Genomic DNA, 17,300 nt, shown 5'->3' with positions numbered 1-17,300 from the left:
GAACAACAGTTAATGAAGTGACTATGGTGCCAAATAGGTACAACTGTACATTCAATTATCGAGTAAATATTGGAAAGGCAAATTGAAATGATTACATTCTTGTCATGCTAATATGGTTATTAAAATATTCAGATTCCTTTTTTTTTGCCATTGCGATCGATTGATGAATATTGATGGTTTAAGTGGACAATTAAATGGACTCTCCATGAATACATTTAACTGCTTAATCGATTCAGTTCTTGTCTTGTAAGATGAAAAAAGGTAAATTCTGTAACTTTTTTGCTTCTTTTCTCATTGAGTTGAAAATTGTTCAACCTGAAATGTCAAGTGCATTGAAGGTTGAATTTCATAAAAGATTTGTTTACTTGGAAAGTTGATCTCATCAACTGCTACCAAGTTTCATCTATTCAATGATTCAGTCAAAGTTCAAACTGATAAAGAGTTTCAGATTCTCATAAAAAGATTTTTTGTAGTTCATCAACTTGTAGAGTTAATCATGAAATGTAATGTTTATCAAACTTGGAATCAATGGTGGAATGAAAATAGCAAATCTTAAACATTGACAATCTCACATTTGACTTGAGAAAAGATGAAATGTAAGTTTTAACCATTTTGAATGCAATGCTTGATAATTTTATACAAAAATCAATAAGTGTTGGTTTCATGGTTTACTTTAGCATTTTCAGTAAACTGAGAATCATTCATTTGAAACAATTAAAACAATTTATTCGTCAATTAGCTGCAATTTAATGTGGAAAGGTTGAAACTTACCGACTGTTGTTGAGCTCATAGTCTCCAATGAACCAAGTTATATTGGCCGGAGGTTTTGAACCATAGGAATGACATGAAATCATCTCAATGTTTCCAGCAACAACATTTGACTTGATGAATTGAATTGTTGTATTTAAAGGTGTAACTGTTTCAATAAATTTGAATAAGTAAACATAATATATCATGACGGTGAAGAGGTAAAGTTTACAGAAAAGGGTACAAGTGGGCAAACAGTAGAGGTGAAAAAAGGAGTTGAAACAAAAAGGAATTGAAACAGAAGAAAAAAGTTGTACAAAAACAAGAGAAGGAAGAGAAATGCAAAATAGGTAAAGTTCATTGTTATTCAATGGAGTAAATTTTTAAATCATGAGTTGAATAATCTCAATGAATACGGTTATTATGTAATGGTAAATGAGATTTTCGTTAAAGATTCAATGTTTATTCAACTCATTTCATTTTACCTTTTAAAACTCATTCTCCAACAAAAATTTCATCCAAATAAGGAAAAACTTTTCTTCTCAAATTGACTCTTTTTGCTACTTTCACTTGATAACTTTGAAAATAAAGTTTTCACTAAAAGATGAACAAATCTAGTTTCGAGTGTTGATGAAAATATTGAAAATTACTTACGATTAAGATGAATTGTAATCTCGGTTACCAGAACAGAGAGAAAGTCTTTTAAATTGGCAACACATTTTATTTGACTTTTATCGTATTTCCGTTCCAAATTGAGTTCAAGCCGAGTGTAAGTTTCCTCTTTCATTGGATCATATTGAGAATCACTTGATTTAATAGGAACATCATCAATATACCATTCTAAATAAGGTTTAGGTTGACCTAAAAGAGTGACCACAAGATGTTAACGATTATAATTGTCGGTCAAAAATTTTGAGATTAAATTTCAATTCTCAGAAGATATCGTCAAAGAAGTTGAGTCAATAAAGAAAAGTATTATTCAAGAAAATAGTAACTGAACCATGAAAGTAAATTGTCGGACATTTTCATCCTAATAATATCGGTTGTCCAGGAAATAATGAGGCTGAACGAAACTGAATTGTTTTAAGGTTTGAAATTTAATTTTCATCAAAGTAATCGCCCTCTGCATCAATAATTTTATGCATTCTAGGGACTAAATCATCGATGCCCTTTTGAAACCAGGTCACATCTTTAGATGAGAAAAATTCGTCAATAGCTAATTTAAGCTCGTCTAACGTCTCCCATGAACATTTTCTCATGGCAAATTTCAGATTTCTGAATAGAAAATAGTCACAAGGACTTATGTCTGGGCTATAAGGTGGGTGATTTATCGATACAAGACCGATTTCATCGATTTTTTCTCTGACGCGCTGCGTGGTGTGTACACGGGCATTATCTTGTAAGAAAAGGAATTTTCGATTAGAATTTGTTGGCCTTTGATCTTTTAGAACTTCACTTAATTGGTCAAGTAATGATAAATAATGTTCAGAATTAAATTTTTCACCAGTTTTGAGATAATCGGTCAATAATATTCCATTTGAGTCCCAAAAAACGGTTAGCATAACTTTTTGTCCAATGAATTTATTGCTGACTCTTTGAGGCCGACTTGACCCAGGTTTCAACCACTCAGAACTTGCGTAACGTCCACTATCAGGCTTAAATTTCATCCATGTTTCATCGACAGTAATAATTCTCTTTCGATAATGCGTCCAATTTTTTCCATATCTGTGCAAGAATTCAGTTGCGCTTTCAATCCTACGCTTTTTATCGTATTCACTAAGAATTTTAGGGACCCAGCGGGCATCGATTCTTTTAAGGCCAAGATGAACAGATAAAATATTCTGGATTGAAGATTTACTAATATTGAACATTGTAGATAATTCACGAACTGTAAATTTTCTATTTTCATTAATGGCCTTTTGTATCAGTTGGACATTTTCATCGGCCGTCACTTGTCTTGGTCTTCCGGGAGGAGGGCTTTTTTCAGCTAAACCACCAAAATATTTGATATGTCTAATCCATGTTTGTATTGTTGAGTAACCTGGTGAACTTTCACCATATTTTGACCTCAGAGACTCGAAAATTTCATGGTCAGATTTTCCTTCGGAAAAAAGATGTCGAACTAAAACACGGTAATCACTATTTTGCATGATAATTCTAAAGTAACTAGCGCCAATAATAAAACTAAAAGTGATCTATTATTAGTTTAACTAATATATATATTGATATCAGTTAGCGTCAAATCGCTTAATTATACAGGGGCGTCTAGCCTCATTATTTCCTGGACAACCGATAGTTCTATTAGATATTATCTTGTTTCATCTTTTCTTACAAAACTGTATTTTTAGCTCATTCAATGAGTATTTTTATCAACTGTTCCGAGTCTATTTCATGTGAAAATGCAAGAATAAAGTTTTGACAAAAATGCCGATTCATCGAGTTTGTCTTCATTAACCTTTTTATGTTCACAATTGAATTTTCATGAACATTGATTGAGTTTGTTTCGTCTATTGGGCGACATCAACTTTTAAATTGCAATTCGTTTCATTTTCGCTACACTTTTCTGTATTTACTCAAAGTTGAGTTTCATTTTTTGCTGTTGATGAGGAAAACCAATAATCCTGAAAAGGATATTTTCATTTTGAATTGTATTATTGGTTTAACTCATGAAACTAAAGATTCCACGGAGAAAAAGGCAGAAAGAACAAGAAAAAACAAAATTACAATACAAATAATAAGAAATAAATTGGATAATTTGATTATTTGATAAGATATATTTTGACTTGACGAATAATTGATTTTGACATTTAAGAGGTTTACTTTTATTTATGTAAAAATAACTAACTTATATTTTCAATATAAATTGATTGGTATCAATTAGAGTCAACAATTGAATGTTAAACAGAAATGAACAAATCACTAAACTTTGATTATTTTCAATAATCGTAATTGCATGATGCCGCAATCATGTAAACTGAAACAGGGAATGACGAACAATAATGTCCAATGATTGAACAATTTTCACGTTTCTTTTTCATTAAATGAAAGCAAAGGAGAAAGTCGATGAAAAGTTTGATTAAATGAAAGTGAAAAGGAAAGAAACGGTTGAAAAATAATATTTCATTATCATTTTTCATTCCCTGTTAATGGTTGAAATGGTGAAACGAGGAGAGAAAAAATGGAAGATACAAAATATATGGTTATCTGATTGAATTTCAGGCATAAAATGTGATTGGTTATTCTTTTATCACATTTTTCGCTATCAGTTCTGGTTAAGGTGTATTGGGAGGAAAATTTCATTTAAGGAACAAGATTGAAGGGTAAGGAAAAGTGTCTGCAATGTAATAATGTTTGAAACTCATGGAAAGATATTGAAAGTGAAAGGAATGAAAATTCATATTTTCTGGTCACAAATGGAAGGAAAAGTTAAAGTCTTTTTCTTTACAATCTTTTGGCACTTTGGGTCAATCTTCAACTGAACATGATGATGTACATGAGAATGTGCATGACAATAAACATTCAACTTTGCATTCTTGACTTGCATTTGATGAGCAAATTTTTCTCTCTTTTACATTGAGAATAAGAATTTCATTATTTGAGCTTTGGATTTGATTTTTCAAGAGATTTCACCAAATCAGTTTCAAGACTTTTCATGATTGATGTTGCAAACAAAAGCCTCTCGGAAATGCGATAATTGATGTTTAATGCATTTTCAGAGGAAGTAATTTAAACATCACATTTTGGATAAACTTGAAATTTTCTGTTCATTCTATTCATTCTGATAATCTGTTTACTCGATCCGTTGATCGATTGGATGTGGGAAAAGGTAAATTATGCATTATTGTAATTACGATGAAATAATGAATCAATAGCGATGAAAGAAAAATGATAATTATAATAACACAATAAACACATTATTATCAATCTGTGATTAAATTAAGTCTCAATATTGGGTTAAGAAGCACATCTTTTAATAGAGTTTTGGGTTTTTTTTCTTCTTCTTGGAAAAGCAATGAAAGGAATGAATGGAATAAGGAAAATGATAATAAATGGTGAGAAAATTGAATCCAAATTGAATTGAATGTTGATCACTGAATAATGTTAAGCAAATTGGATTTGACACAATAGCTGCTAATTGGTGTTTTTTCCCGAAGTAAATACTCTAGGGAAATAATCATATTCACTGTTAATGGGAAAGTTGCTCTAATTGTTATCAACTGTGGTCACCGTTTTAATTTACTGAACCTGCTTTCCAATGAGATGATGATCAAGTGAGCAACAAGATTATCCAATTTTATCATTCCCAATCAACTGAGAATAAACTTGGAGTAACCTTTTTGTTTAAAAGATAACAGCACAAAAAGGACAAATAACCTTACAATAGACAAGTTGACTAAAATGAATGGAATGATAACCTCACTGGGAGCATTTTCACTCCCAGCTCAGCAGTATTTCAACTTGCTTCATTTGGATGACGAAATTTTCTCTCCAATCTAAAAGTTCTATCCTGCTCAAGTGAAACAGAAATTAAATTTCATTCATGATTTACACTTTTTATCAAGAAAAAGAACAAGTAAATTTTCCTTTCAAGTTAAGAATTCGTCGGATTGTAGGTACATAAAAACTGCGTCCATTCGTGCTACAGAAATTTCTCTGATCAACAGTTTTCGAAAAAATCGAATCAAAGTTGAAACTTCGATCGCTTTTTGTGCACTTGTGCGACCAGATTTTCTCATCAAATTTTTCTGATATAATTTTCAACCAGAAAATGCACTTATTTTGTGAGATTATTTTTTTTCAATTCAGAAGATCACTTCGACTTTTCGCTGAAACCTGGCGCTTCGAGTGACCGTAGTAGTTAGAGATCTGAAACTCATTTTTCGCAGATAAAAATATTTGGTTTAAATTGTTGCTCGAACACTTTTTCCAAGTTATCGACAGTTCTCTTGATTTTGACCATTCGACTTAAAACTTCGAACCTCAATATTTCAAGAATGCTAACACCAACAACATTTTTCTCCCAAACATTAGATTTTATTATGATTCAAATCAAACGAAAAGGAAACTTAATCTCAAAATTTTCGCATTAAACCTGAAATTTTGAAACAAAAAGACTCACCTTTGAATGCTTTACAAGACAAGGGAAGAGTCGAGTTTTCATTGAAAGGTCCAACATGACGATTCAACAGTTTACCCGAATGCGTTTCTTCGATCATCAACTTTTTGGGTGGCACTGAAAAGAAAAAGTAAATAGTTCAATTGAATAAAGTCGATTAATATTAAAACTCGAGATTTTCATTCTTTGCTGTTTGACTTTGCCTGTTCAATAAATCACTTGATATTGATTATTCTTGTCGCTTTCAACTTGATTGATTGGATTAATTAATGCATCGAAAGAGTAAAAATGATTAAGTAAAAGATAGAAAATTAAAAATTGAATCAAATTGCGATTCAACATTTTCCCTCTCTTTTACCTTGGACTTTTGACTCATTAGTATGAAAAATAATATCAATATTAATAAAAAATGAAAGAGCTAATAATTTGATTGGGAAACAAGTGAAACGTACAAATGGTAAACCAGTAAAATAAGTCAATAGTGAAAACTCATTACAATTAGCCTTATTCATCAGCAACATAACTATTTTATTGGCAACAACATGAGTGTTCATAAATCCAGATTATTAGAGTTACATGAATTTTTTTCTGGGACTTTTCCTCTTTTACTTTTATTTCAACTTTTGTTCCCTCTCAATGTTGAACTTGATATTGACCAGGATGAAAATGATAATAAACGTTGAACGTGATTTCATGCAATTGTGATTATCTGATACTCTGATAGTTGATCATGAAAACTGGTCCAAACTGTTGGTTCTTTAATCATGATGGAAAATATGATAAAGGGTGAAAATAGTCAACTTGGTAGCTTAGTAACTTGGAATGTTAATGTTGACTGTTTTTAGATTACTTGTTTAGCTTGTCAGTTTGTATTATTTCATTATTTTTACTCCTTATTATCGTGACTGTAATTATTATTATTTATAAATGACAATAACTGGATTGAAACAAGGTTGACATCAACCCAAATTTACATGATAAATCTGAGGAAAGTTTTTTTTTCCATTTTGTTGGAAAGATTGAGTTGAAAAGATTTATCGTTAATGCTCGTAAATTAGCAGAGATGAAAAGGTAATCATTGGTGATATTGGACAAGCTTTTCAGAGGAAAACTGAATCCATTCACAGATTGATTCACATTGAATTACTCAATGCTATTCATGAGTTTTATAACACTTTTTTTTTCTTCTTTGTCGAGCTTTTTGTTTTCCTTTCCAATCTAAATATAATTTGTGAACCAATGTGATGATGATATTAGGGAAATCTTTTTTTTCCTCTCTCGTCAATCAAATCAATGGAAATCTTAAATATTAGGTAAACAAGGAGAAGAAAAAAAGAGAAAGAAAAAAGATGAAGAGAGAAAAAAAGCTTGCAAATAGATGAGATTATTGTTGAACAGTTATTTGAACATGAATCGAGAGGTGAAACTGAATAAGAATCCATGGATAGATTAATTCATCTGAAAGTAACTTGTACGTTGTTAACATCATAATGAAAGTTAAGTTGTTTAGTAAGGAAAGTAAAAGTCTAATCAAAATGATGAACATGGATTCAGTGATTATTCAATTTTGATTCTTGCAATTTACTTGAAATTAGCAGCAAATTATTCACAAATTAATAACTCATTTGCGCAAAAATCTACAGAAAATTGGAAATTCTGATTGAATAAAATTCTTTATTGCAAATTCGATTCTTTGTAAATCTTTCAATTTTCATTATCAGTTTTGGTTCAACAAAAGATAACTTTTTTCGTTGAAATTTTTTACCTTTTGAAATTTTCTCAGTTAATGCTTGGAATTGAAATATCAATCGAAAGATGAATCGAAATGATTCTTTAGTTTGTTACATTAGAAGGTGGAAGAAGCTTTAATCACATTTACTCTGTTATAATGATGATTGTTATGGGAAATGTTGTTCAAGAAAATTCATTTGGAATGTGAGTTTAACCAAACAAGAATTAATTTCTGTTGGAAAATTAGAGCAACTCAATGTAAGTTAAATGGTAAAATGTTATCCAAATTGTGCTGTTATTAGTTAGGTGTGGACTGGGAGTTGAAAGTAGTGATAATAATGAGCTGGAAATGATAATTTATTTGCATATCATTTCAACCAAAGTCAAAGTCTCGAGCTTTTCAGTTTCAAAATGAAATTAAATGTTTACTCATCATTTTCATTGTAAAAAAATTTTACCCGAGTGACACTAAATCAAGACTTACCTTGAACGTATAAATGGTTATAAGTGTAACGTGTTCGTTGAGCCTTGTAGTCAACTCGACAAGTATAGTCGCCATCATCTTCTTCACGAACATGATTTATAATCAACTGTGATCGGTTAAGGTCAAATTCAACTCGACCAGTATAGTTGGTGTTGTCAATGATGTGTGAGGCTGAGGAAAGTGAACGATTGCGAGCATCAATCTTATAAAATGGTGGACCGGTTGCATCTCGACGTCGCCACCAAAGAATCAGTTGAACTGAATCATTTGTGGAAACACTTATTTTACAATTTAATCGAGTTCGACTTCCAACTAGAGCTTTATGAAAATATTCATCTAAAAGGTTAAACAAGGAAAAAGCAAAGAAGAAGAAAAAAGTTTAAAAAATTGAAGTAACATTTTCAATGTTAAAGGTAAACTTGGTAACCAATTATTTCTTGTTTCATTGTACAATCAAATTAATCATTAATTTCATTCTTAATGATGATCAACAAATGAAGTAATTAACCTTAGAAGAGCAAAGGAATAAAATTGAAGTAAATTGTAATTCACTTTAGGCAATGAGACATTTACATTAAGATGGTAAAAATAGTAATGATTATAATGAAGATGATGAGTGAATTAGACTTAGTGATTGGAAATGGCTGCAAGGTAAATTTTTGATCAACTTTGACTTTCCATTTTGACAATAATCAAGATTTATAAGATTATCCAATTTGAATCTTTAACAATCAATTTCAATTAATCATTAAACACTTGTTAATGCTTTTAATTGCGGTTCTGGGTTGGCTTATAATTGATGGTTAACCTGGTGAAGGGTAAACTTTTTTTCCTGCTTCTTGTGTGTTTTCATTAACAGTTTAATTTGAATAATAATATAAATTTAAATCAATAACTGAGGTAACTGGGAATTGAAAGATTATGATGAGCAGGTAATTCATATGATTCAATTTACGGTGACATTGAGATGATAATCAGATAATCAGTGGAAACAGTCAAAGTGAAAATATCAAGTTTACATGAAATTGAAACCTGGCCACACCTTGGAAGATAATGAGAGATGATGGAAATGATGAAAGATGAGGTTAAAGAGATTTGCAGATTAGTTGGAATGGCCAGGCTCAATGGTCAAGACATGTTAATTTGCAAATGACAAATTAACATTCTTTAATTTTCTCTCCAAATGGAAACAATAAAAGTATTTTTTCTTGTTATTAATTTAATGATTGTTTCATAAGGAAAGGAAACCATTAAATCTATTGTGTTCAGTAATGGAAATAATTCATTGGAAATTAAGGTGAAGTAAATTATAGTTTTTTATGTTGATTGATTAAAAAGACACAAAATTCCTTTTGTTTTGTTTTGGTCAGTTTAATCATTATTGTTGTTGTTTGGGTTTTAATGTCTATTTTCAAAGAGGATGTTACCCATTTCATGATATACTTTTGCAAATGATTAAACTTTTTTTACCCTAAATCACTGTTAGTCACGCAATTTTACCTTCCTATCACAAGAGGTAACAATCTGGATTTCATTTCAACTAGAAATTTATACAACTTTCATTCAACTGTTCAGAGATTTTTTAGGCCGATTGTTGAGTTTTAATGTCAATTGTTTCTAATTGTATCCAAATTATCAAGTTTCAGTGAAAACTTTTTCCTTCAAGAAACATTTTACCTTTAAAAAATAAAAGCTATAAAATAAAAGATTTACAATAAGCTAATTGTGATAGATTGTAATCTTTTTTGATTTATTTTAGCGATGATTTTCACAGATTATAAGGAAATGTATGTCAGAATAGACCTTGTTAGACGATTGAAATGGCTGATGAATGTCACTGTTTTGATCACAATTAGGTGTTGATATTGTTAAGTTGTTGGTTAGTAGTTTAGTAGTGAATTGATACTTTACCTGGATGATGAGATGATTTAGTCGATTGTTTATTAGCAATTGAGGGTTGTATTAAATAGAAAAGATTAGTTACACAAACAATTAGTTGTAATTTCATTTCACGTGAGCACCAAAAAAATAGTGAAAAATGGTTACAAGTTTGTAACAGTTAGCATTAATTTTGAGACAAAATTGTCGAGACAAGGTTGGCACAAATGGTAAATTGAGTTGGTGAAAAGGGATCACAATAGTGATGATAACAATCCAAGTGGTGATTAAAAATACACATTAAGTCCATGGAATAACAATTCATCAAGAAGTGACAACAAAATGGACTTTACATTGGAAGAAGCAAATTATTCCAATTTTGACAATTGTTTCAATTAAAGATGGTAAAGGTGGTCAAAAGGTATAAAGCTGTTGATGGTTTGTTAGTTAATTGGCTATTTTTAGTCCATTATGTTGGATAATCATAAAAGCGAAAATGTAAAAGAGGAAAATAAAGTGTCCAAAATGTTGGCTTTAATCATTCAAATTGAAACAAAATTGAATCACTAAAGTTGATCGTTAAATTTAGTATAATAAAGTAGTTAAATAGATTAACTGGGAAACAGTTAATTGAAATATCAACAGCAATTTAATCACAATCGAGGTTAGTATAAAAAAAGATGCACGAAGTTATTAGCAAATTCATTCAACAAACATTTAATACTTTCACTGGTTAACATTGAAAGAGAGAAGAGAGAGAGAAAAAAAACAACTGAACAAGCGCCGATTTACTATACCGCCATCTGTCTGTTACACAATTAAATTGCTGCGAATAGCTTTTTTTGGCAATTCTGTTGATTTTAATTTCTGTTTAATCTTTATTAATATTTTGTAATACTAATGCTATTGATTTGTATTTTTGGTTTTGAATATTCGACGGAAGTGGATTGGCATCATCCTGGTAAGGTAAAACTCGGTGGCTAATTTGATCTGTTGGTTGGAAAAATTTGGCTAAAGGTAAGTCTTTCATCTTGATTTGTATTGTTGCTTCTTTTTTTTGTCTTCATCTGTTTAATTATTTATTATATTTTCTTGTTCTTTTTTAGATGTTCACTGATACTTCAGTCCATGTGTAAATGATACTTTTGATTGTAAATGGATATTCAGTTTCCTTTGGAGGTGTGCTAAAGGTCCGTAGATTTTATAATCCTAACGTTGAGGTAAGTTGATGAGTTTACCTTTACATTTTTTTCTTCTTGGCTAAATGATACTTTGTTGTCATTAGTTAAGTAAATAGGAAGTATGATAGTTTTGCTTTTAGAAACAATTAACGGAGAAATAATTTTTCTCTCTTGTAATTTTCTTTTACTGTTGAACGATATTGAACTTCGTAATGTACCCAGTCATTACCCAAATGATAATTCATTTATGATTGATAAGTCACTGAAAATAACTGAAAGGACTGAGAATCCATTAAATATAACAAACTATTTTTTTAATTTTGTTAAACATTTTGTTTCTCATTTTATACTCTCTTTTGGTTGTCATAAATTCAAGAATTTAAGGTGGAAAAAAGATGAAGACTAAAATGTAAAATAATATGTTGACTTTAATTTAATAAATAGTTGAACATTAAATTAAAGAATAACAAATTAAGCTCATGAAAAACAGTTTCGCTGATCAACATTAACATTATGCTTTATTTTCTTGCCAAACATTAACAGTATCAATAATTTATCCAAAATTCACTAATGATGAGTTTATTTTTTAGAATGGTTTCTTATAAGAAGAGTTGTGGAGGAACGTAAATCGATGGAAAAAGCAATCGAGTTACCATCAAGGAATCAAGTAGACAGTGACATCAATTGGACGCTATATCAAGTAATCTTTCTGACTATAGACCATTTTGTTTGTGGCTCCTGACCTGATTAGTTACTTGAATTGGTGGGATTTGTAACAACTTTTGAATTAAAAGGACATTGGAGCAGGAACTGCTGGCTGTATTTTATTTCCACCATCTGAAGAAGTCGGATTTTGGTATGATCTTGATCGGCTTATTTGCAATCCAGAAAATAATGGTGAATAATAATCTCTTTCAGAACTGTAACTCGATCGTGATGCAGCTGGCCAATTCTTCTCTTCCCTGGGTTTCAATGTTTCCAATGATGACAAACCCAATGAATTGACTATTGGACTGGAAAATCGTTTTCCATGACCACCAAGACAAGCATGACCATATTGTTGGCAACTACCTCGAAGTGTTATCATGTAATCGTTGGGTGTATTCCGTTGATTTCGACTCTTTGTATCATGGCAATCAACTTGGCTCACTATGAAAAATATCATCAGTAAACTAATTGAAGCTGTACTTGCTGTTTTCAGCATTTCAACTAATTAGCACCAACAAGAAAGAAGGATCAACTTAAATGCAATTTAATTGAAATAACAAGTTTTGATTAATTTACGGTTTCACTGTACAACATCAAATGAATCAAAGTTGTTTTCATAATATTAATATAACACTGCGATTTAAAATTCGTTATGCATCGACTTGATCTGTCCTCTACTTGTTGATCATCAATTGACCAATTTTTTCGAATCATTCTCCTTTTTATTGCAATTGAAAGGGCAAGTCTCTTTTCACTCGCCCAAACATTTACTTCTGGTCATGCAAAATAGTGATTTGCAAAGATATCGAGGATAAAACGATTTAGTAAATTAGAGTGATTCGCATACAAACATACACTGACCCGCGACAATCCAACTTGCTAGTGATATTAAACAAATTAGCTAATTTATTTGAAAGTTTACCTCTGCATGAAAACAACCAATCAAAGCTATTATTAAATGACATTTATCTACATATGAGATCATCAATTTAATGTCGATAATTCCATTATTGACCTAAATTAAAGCCAAAAATACACGGCTTTGGACGAGTAAAATAAAGTTAAGGTTGAAATAAAATTAAAAATATTGAAAATAAAGTTATTTGATCGATTATCTTCTGCCATCTGTCGGTTTTACAACTCAACATAGCTTGGTACATCATTTTAAAAACATTTTAAACAAATATTACAGTAAACGCATTCTTGTGTTTGTCCTAAAATAGGATGAGCAATACTGAAACCAAGGATATAATTATAATCAGAACCGACATGCTAAGACATCGACGTATGAATATTTGTTGAAACCTTACAGTATCATTTTCAAATCTTTTACTTTCTGCTTCCAACAATGTTATACATTTTTCCAAATCTTTGATGTTTCTTTTTCTTTCGACCGCTTTTTTTGCTGTTGTTTCCAGTTTCTGCTTCAACAATTTGGATTTTGATTCTAATTTATCCATTTCTAATGTACTTTGTTTATCTGAAAATCAGGAGAAATTAATAAATTAATTCACTTTGAATTGGAAACACTCAATGTTAAAAATAGTTGTATTTTGGTACAAAAGATGGCTGTATATTGCATAAACCGGATTTCACCAAATCCAATGTTTACATGTGGCTAAAATTGACTAGCAGCTGAATTCAATTTAAACTTGTTGTTTTATTAATTTAAATCAAATTGAAATTCAAACATGCCAACCATAAATATTAAACGGGATCACTTACACAATGAACTTGGTAAGGTGTACAGCCAAGAAGAGTTTGAAGATCTATGTTTTGAATATGGCCTCGAATTGGATGAAGTGGTGAGTTCAACTATTGTTTTAATATGAATATTGAATAGGAATTGTATTAATTTATCTCATCTTGATTTGGATATTTTTCCAGACTTCTGAAAGGGAACAAATAGTAAAAGAAAAAGGAGACAAAAAAACTACTGAAGGTTCAACTGATGTTATTTACAAGATTGATATACCGGCTAATAGGTATGACTTGCTGTGCACAACTGGTTTGGTTAGAGCATTGATGATATTTCAAGGGAAAGTTGACATACCTAAATTTATTGCCGTGGATCCTGTTGATTATTCAACAAACAAGATTTTGGTCACTCAAAATGTAAGCAATTTAATTTTGGGTTTGTAGGTACAATTACCAATCCGAATCCTTTTGTTTATAAAACAACTTGCAATTAAATTTGACTGTTTTATTACAAATTGTTGACTTTCTCAATAACACTTTAGTATCCTTTTTCAATTCTGTCTTCTGATTAGACTCAATCTGTCCGACCATATGTTGTTTGTGCAATTTTACGGAACATAACATTTAACCAAGACCTTTATGATAGCTTCATCGATTTGCAAGATAAGTTACACCAAAATCTATGTAGGTAAGTCTTTCATTCGAAATGTTTTCCTTTTATCCCACTCATCATATCATTTTCCTTTCACAGAAAGCGAACCTTGGTAGCTATTGGAACTCATGATTTGGATACTATTAAAGGACCATTTCTGTATGATGCAAGAACCCCTAACGATATAAAATTTGTTCCACTCAATGAAACTAAAGAGTTTACAGCTGCTGAGCTGATGGAACATTACTCCGTATGTTTTTATATCTAGATTTACTGAAGCGTTCAAAAATTTAATCTCTGTTTTACATTTTATTCAGGGTAATAGCCATCTTAAACCATATCTTTCAATCATTCGGGATGAACCAAAATATCCAGTAATTTACGACGCCAATGGAACCCTACTTTCATTGCCTCCAATAATTAATGGTGACCACAGTAAAATCAAATTGACAACCAAAAATATATTCATCGAATGTACCGCAACGGATGAAAACAAAGCTTCAATCGTATTGGACACCATTATTTGTATGTTCAGTGAACACTGCTCACCAAAATTTCAGTAAGGAAATTATAGTCAAACTCCTTTTTAACCTCAACGTATTTAATGTGTTATTTTTCCCCATTTTCAGAGCTGAAAAAATACAAACTATTTATGAAGCTTCTAATGAGACCAAAACCTATCCAGTAAGTCAAATTTGCGTTTGCTTTTAAAAGGCTTTCGGATTCAATGTAAATCATTAACAATATTTTCTATCTACAGAAATTAAACACTCGGTCCGAAAAACTACCCTATGACCGTGCTAGTCGAATGTTAGGAGCCAAGTAAGGATAACTTTTCTTGTAAATTATCTGAAATGGTTGACTTGCCTATTAAATCTATTTTTCATTACCATGTAGGCTATCAAAGGAAGAGATTTGCAAATTATTGGACAGAATGCAACTTAAATGTTCGTCTGATGATGATGGTTCCCTAATCAACATTGAAATACCACCTACTCGTCAAGACATCCTTCATGCTTGTGATATCATTGAAGATGTTGCTATCTCTTATGGATATAACAATATTGTCAAGACGCTACCAAAAGTAGTTACTATTGGGTCTCAGTTTTCACTCAACAAATTATCTAACCAACTTAGATATGAATTATCAAGATGTGGATACACTGAAGCTTTGACATTCTCTTTGGTAAGATATTCAATATTGACTGCATAAATGAAGAATGCCAAGTAAAATCTGAAAATGAAAATTTTCCATTCAACAGTGCTCAAAGGATGATATCGCTAACAAAATGAGACTTGAAAATGAAATTTCCAGAGCTGTGCACATTGCAAATCCCAAAACTATTGAATTTCAGGTTTGATTATTTTCTTATTCCATTTAAACTGAATACTTGTGTGCATTATCCTGTATCTATGCTGCTAATTGGTTCAGCATTTCACTTTGATTTGTCTTTAGGTTGCTAGGACATCTTTAATTCCAGGATTACTGAAAACCGTTGAATCAAATAAGAAAATGCCTTTACCTCTCAAGCTTTTTGAAATTTCCGATGTTGTCCTGAAAGATTCAACTAAAGGTAAAGAGATTAACTGAAAACCTATCTTCTACTTTTTCCTATTTACTCTTGTTTTCTCCATCAAAATGTTTCTCCTTAATTCTTAATTAATGATATAATTTGTCTTTCTTCAATTTATCCATTTCACCCTCTTCCCTTATTTTTACCTGTATTAAGATGTTGGCTCACGAAATCAACGAATGTTGGCAGCTCTTCATTATAACAAATTTCCAGGATTTGAGGTTATACATGGATTGCTTGATCGAATCATGCAAGTAATGGAAGTAAAATATAATTCTGAAGGTACAAATAAAGGATATTTCATTGAATCAACAAATGGTAAGTTCTCAAGCTAAAGGAAGAAGCCCGTTTAAACTTTGATCATCCTCCAATTATTAATACCAACCTTTTCTTATTAATTCTACTTTTTCTTTAGATGAACGATTTTTACCTGGTCGATGTGCCTCCATCATCTACAATGGTAACTCAATTGGAATCATGGGTGTATTACATCCTCAAGTTATTACAAATTTCGAATTAGTTCAACCATGCGCAGCATTGGAAATTAATGTGGAAACCTTTTTGAAAAGATGAAAATAGTCGCCAAAATCCAATCAATTCAACTTCATTTCTCGAAGTCAACTTGCACAAGAACTGTACTTTTGTTTTTATTTTCTGTGGGAAAAGGAATAAGGATGGAAAGAAGAAGAAGAAGACGAATCTTGTCCAAATTAAGTGGATTGTTATTTATTGAACGTTTCCAGCAACAATAACAATAAGCATTAAAATTGTGAAGTTAAAAACAAGATAAACAACAATAAAGTTTATCTCTAGATCACCAAAAAAATCCATGTCCAGCTCTCCATTAAATGGACACAAAATGGAAAGACATAAACCATTATTATAAATTTAAACATTTATTTATATCTCTGTATAAGGTTTCTTGTATGCCTTATATATAAGATTGGTTCATAACTTTTCAAATCATTAATAAACTTGAAGAGAGATTGAGAGAAGAGAAAAGAAGAGTAAGAAAAGAAAAACTTAATTCAAGGCCCATTAAAGTTTCCAGTTTAATCTTGTCACATTCGATGATGAACAGTTGATATTATTGCTTTAAATTAGTTTTGTTCATCAATATAAATGACAATATCTTCAACACAGAGACAAGAGGAAAAGCTAAACGTATAAGCGATTTCATTAAATCCAAAAAGCAATCACATAAAGCAACCTTAAAAATGGATGTACACTTTATCGTGAAAAAAAGTGATCATTTTGTCATCTAAAATAATAAGCTAAAAATAATACCTTTTAATGGATCTCATAAGCAAAACATAATGAATAGAAGCAAGAATTTGATAATATATTTTGGCACAAATTTTCAAACAAATTTTCCAATAAATTTAAGCAACCATTAAATCACTTTCAATTTGTTACTCAATCACATGAAGATTAACTTTCGGTTATATTTTCCTACACAAAACATGGAACATTTTAGATTCAGAAATGAAGAGCAAGAAGAAACAGAAGAAGACGAAGAAGATGAAGAAGA

At 30.7% G+C, this 17,300-nt stretch overlaps 2 protein-coding genes and 1 long non-coding RNA gene across 3 annotated transcripts in view; 2 read left to right on the top strand and 1 right to left on the bottom strand.

Moving 5' to 3' along the window:
- Nucleotides 1-10,667, bottom strand: part of LOC107365894 (neural cell adhesion molecule 2-like) — a 29,001-nt gene extending 18,334 nt beyond the window's left edge. Inside the window, exons 1-5 of the mRNA XM_015933467.3 lie at nt 9,990-10,667; nt 8,079-8,414; nt 5,867-5,980; nt 1,402-1,608; nt 772-916 (exon numbers count right to left, since the gene is read on the bottom strand). Coding sequence (XP_015788953.1) covers nt 772-916; nt 1,402-1,608; nt 5,867-5,980; nt 8,079-8,414; nt 9,990-10,086 — 899 coding nt within the window. The 5' untranslated portion in view covers nt 10,087-10,667. The remainder of the gene's footprint in view (nt 1-771; nt 917-1,401; nt 1,609-5,866; nt 5,981-8,078; nt 8,415-9,989) is intronic.
- A 108-nt stretch (nt 10,668-10,775) lies between these two features.
- On the top strand, nt 10,776-12,819 carry LOC107365925 (uncharacterized). Its single transcript, XR_001569514.3, has 4 exons — nt 10,776-10,973; nt 11,063-11,176; nt 11,728-11,993; nt 12,056-12,819. It is a non-coding gene; the product is annotated as an uncharacterized LOC107365925 (long non-coding RNA).
- A 647-nt stretch (nt 12,820-13,466) lies between these two features.
- On the top strand, nt 13,467-16,833 carry beta-PheRS (phenylalanine--tRNA ligase beta subunit). Its single transcript, XM_015933496.3, has 12 exons — nt 13,467-13,650; nt 13,733-13,960; nt 14,116-14,231; nt 14,295-14,445; nt 14,513-14,754; nt 14,825-14,879; nt 14,956-15,017; nt 15,093-15,381; nt 15,458-15,550; nt 15,652-15,769; nt 15,926-16,087; nt 16,185-16,833. The coding sequence occupies exons 1-12, from the start codon at nt 13,537-13,539 to the stop codon at nt 16,340-16,342; spliced, it is 1,788 nt and encodes a 595-aa protein (XP_015788982.1). The 5' UTR covers nt 13,467-13,536; the 3' UTR covers nt 16,343-16,833.
- The last annotated feature ends 467 nt before the right edge of the window (nt 16,834-17,300 follow it).

This window comes from Tetranychus urticae, chromosome 3, assembly GCF_039701765.1.
Source record: "Tetranychus urticae isolate SD_2017Ah chromosome 3, NJAU_TeUrti_SD_1.0, whole genome shotgun sequence".
Classification (NCBI taxonomy): domain Eukaryota; kingdom Metazoa; phylum Arthropoda; class Arachnida; order Trombidiformes; family Tetranychidae; genus Tetranychus; species Tetranychus urticae.
This window is presented reverse-complemented; position numbering and strand designations above follow the sequence as displayed.

What these genes read in the sequence shown, in the direction of transcription:
- beta-PheRS (XM_015933496.3), top strand. Translation starts at nt 13,537, where the DNA reads ATGCCAACCATAAATATTAAACGGGATCACTTACACAATGAACTTGGT. An exon ending in AGTCGAATGTTAGGAGCCAA is followed by an intron (nt 15,018 to 15,092) that starts GTAAGGATAACT and finishes ATTACCATGTAG; the next exon opens with GCTATCAAAGGAAGAGATTT. An exon ending in CCTGAAAGATTCAACTAAAG is followed by an intron (nt 15,770 to 15,925) that starts GTAAAGAGATTA and finishes ACCTGTATTAAG; the next exon opens with ATGTTGGCTCACGAAATCAA.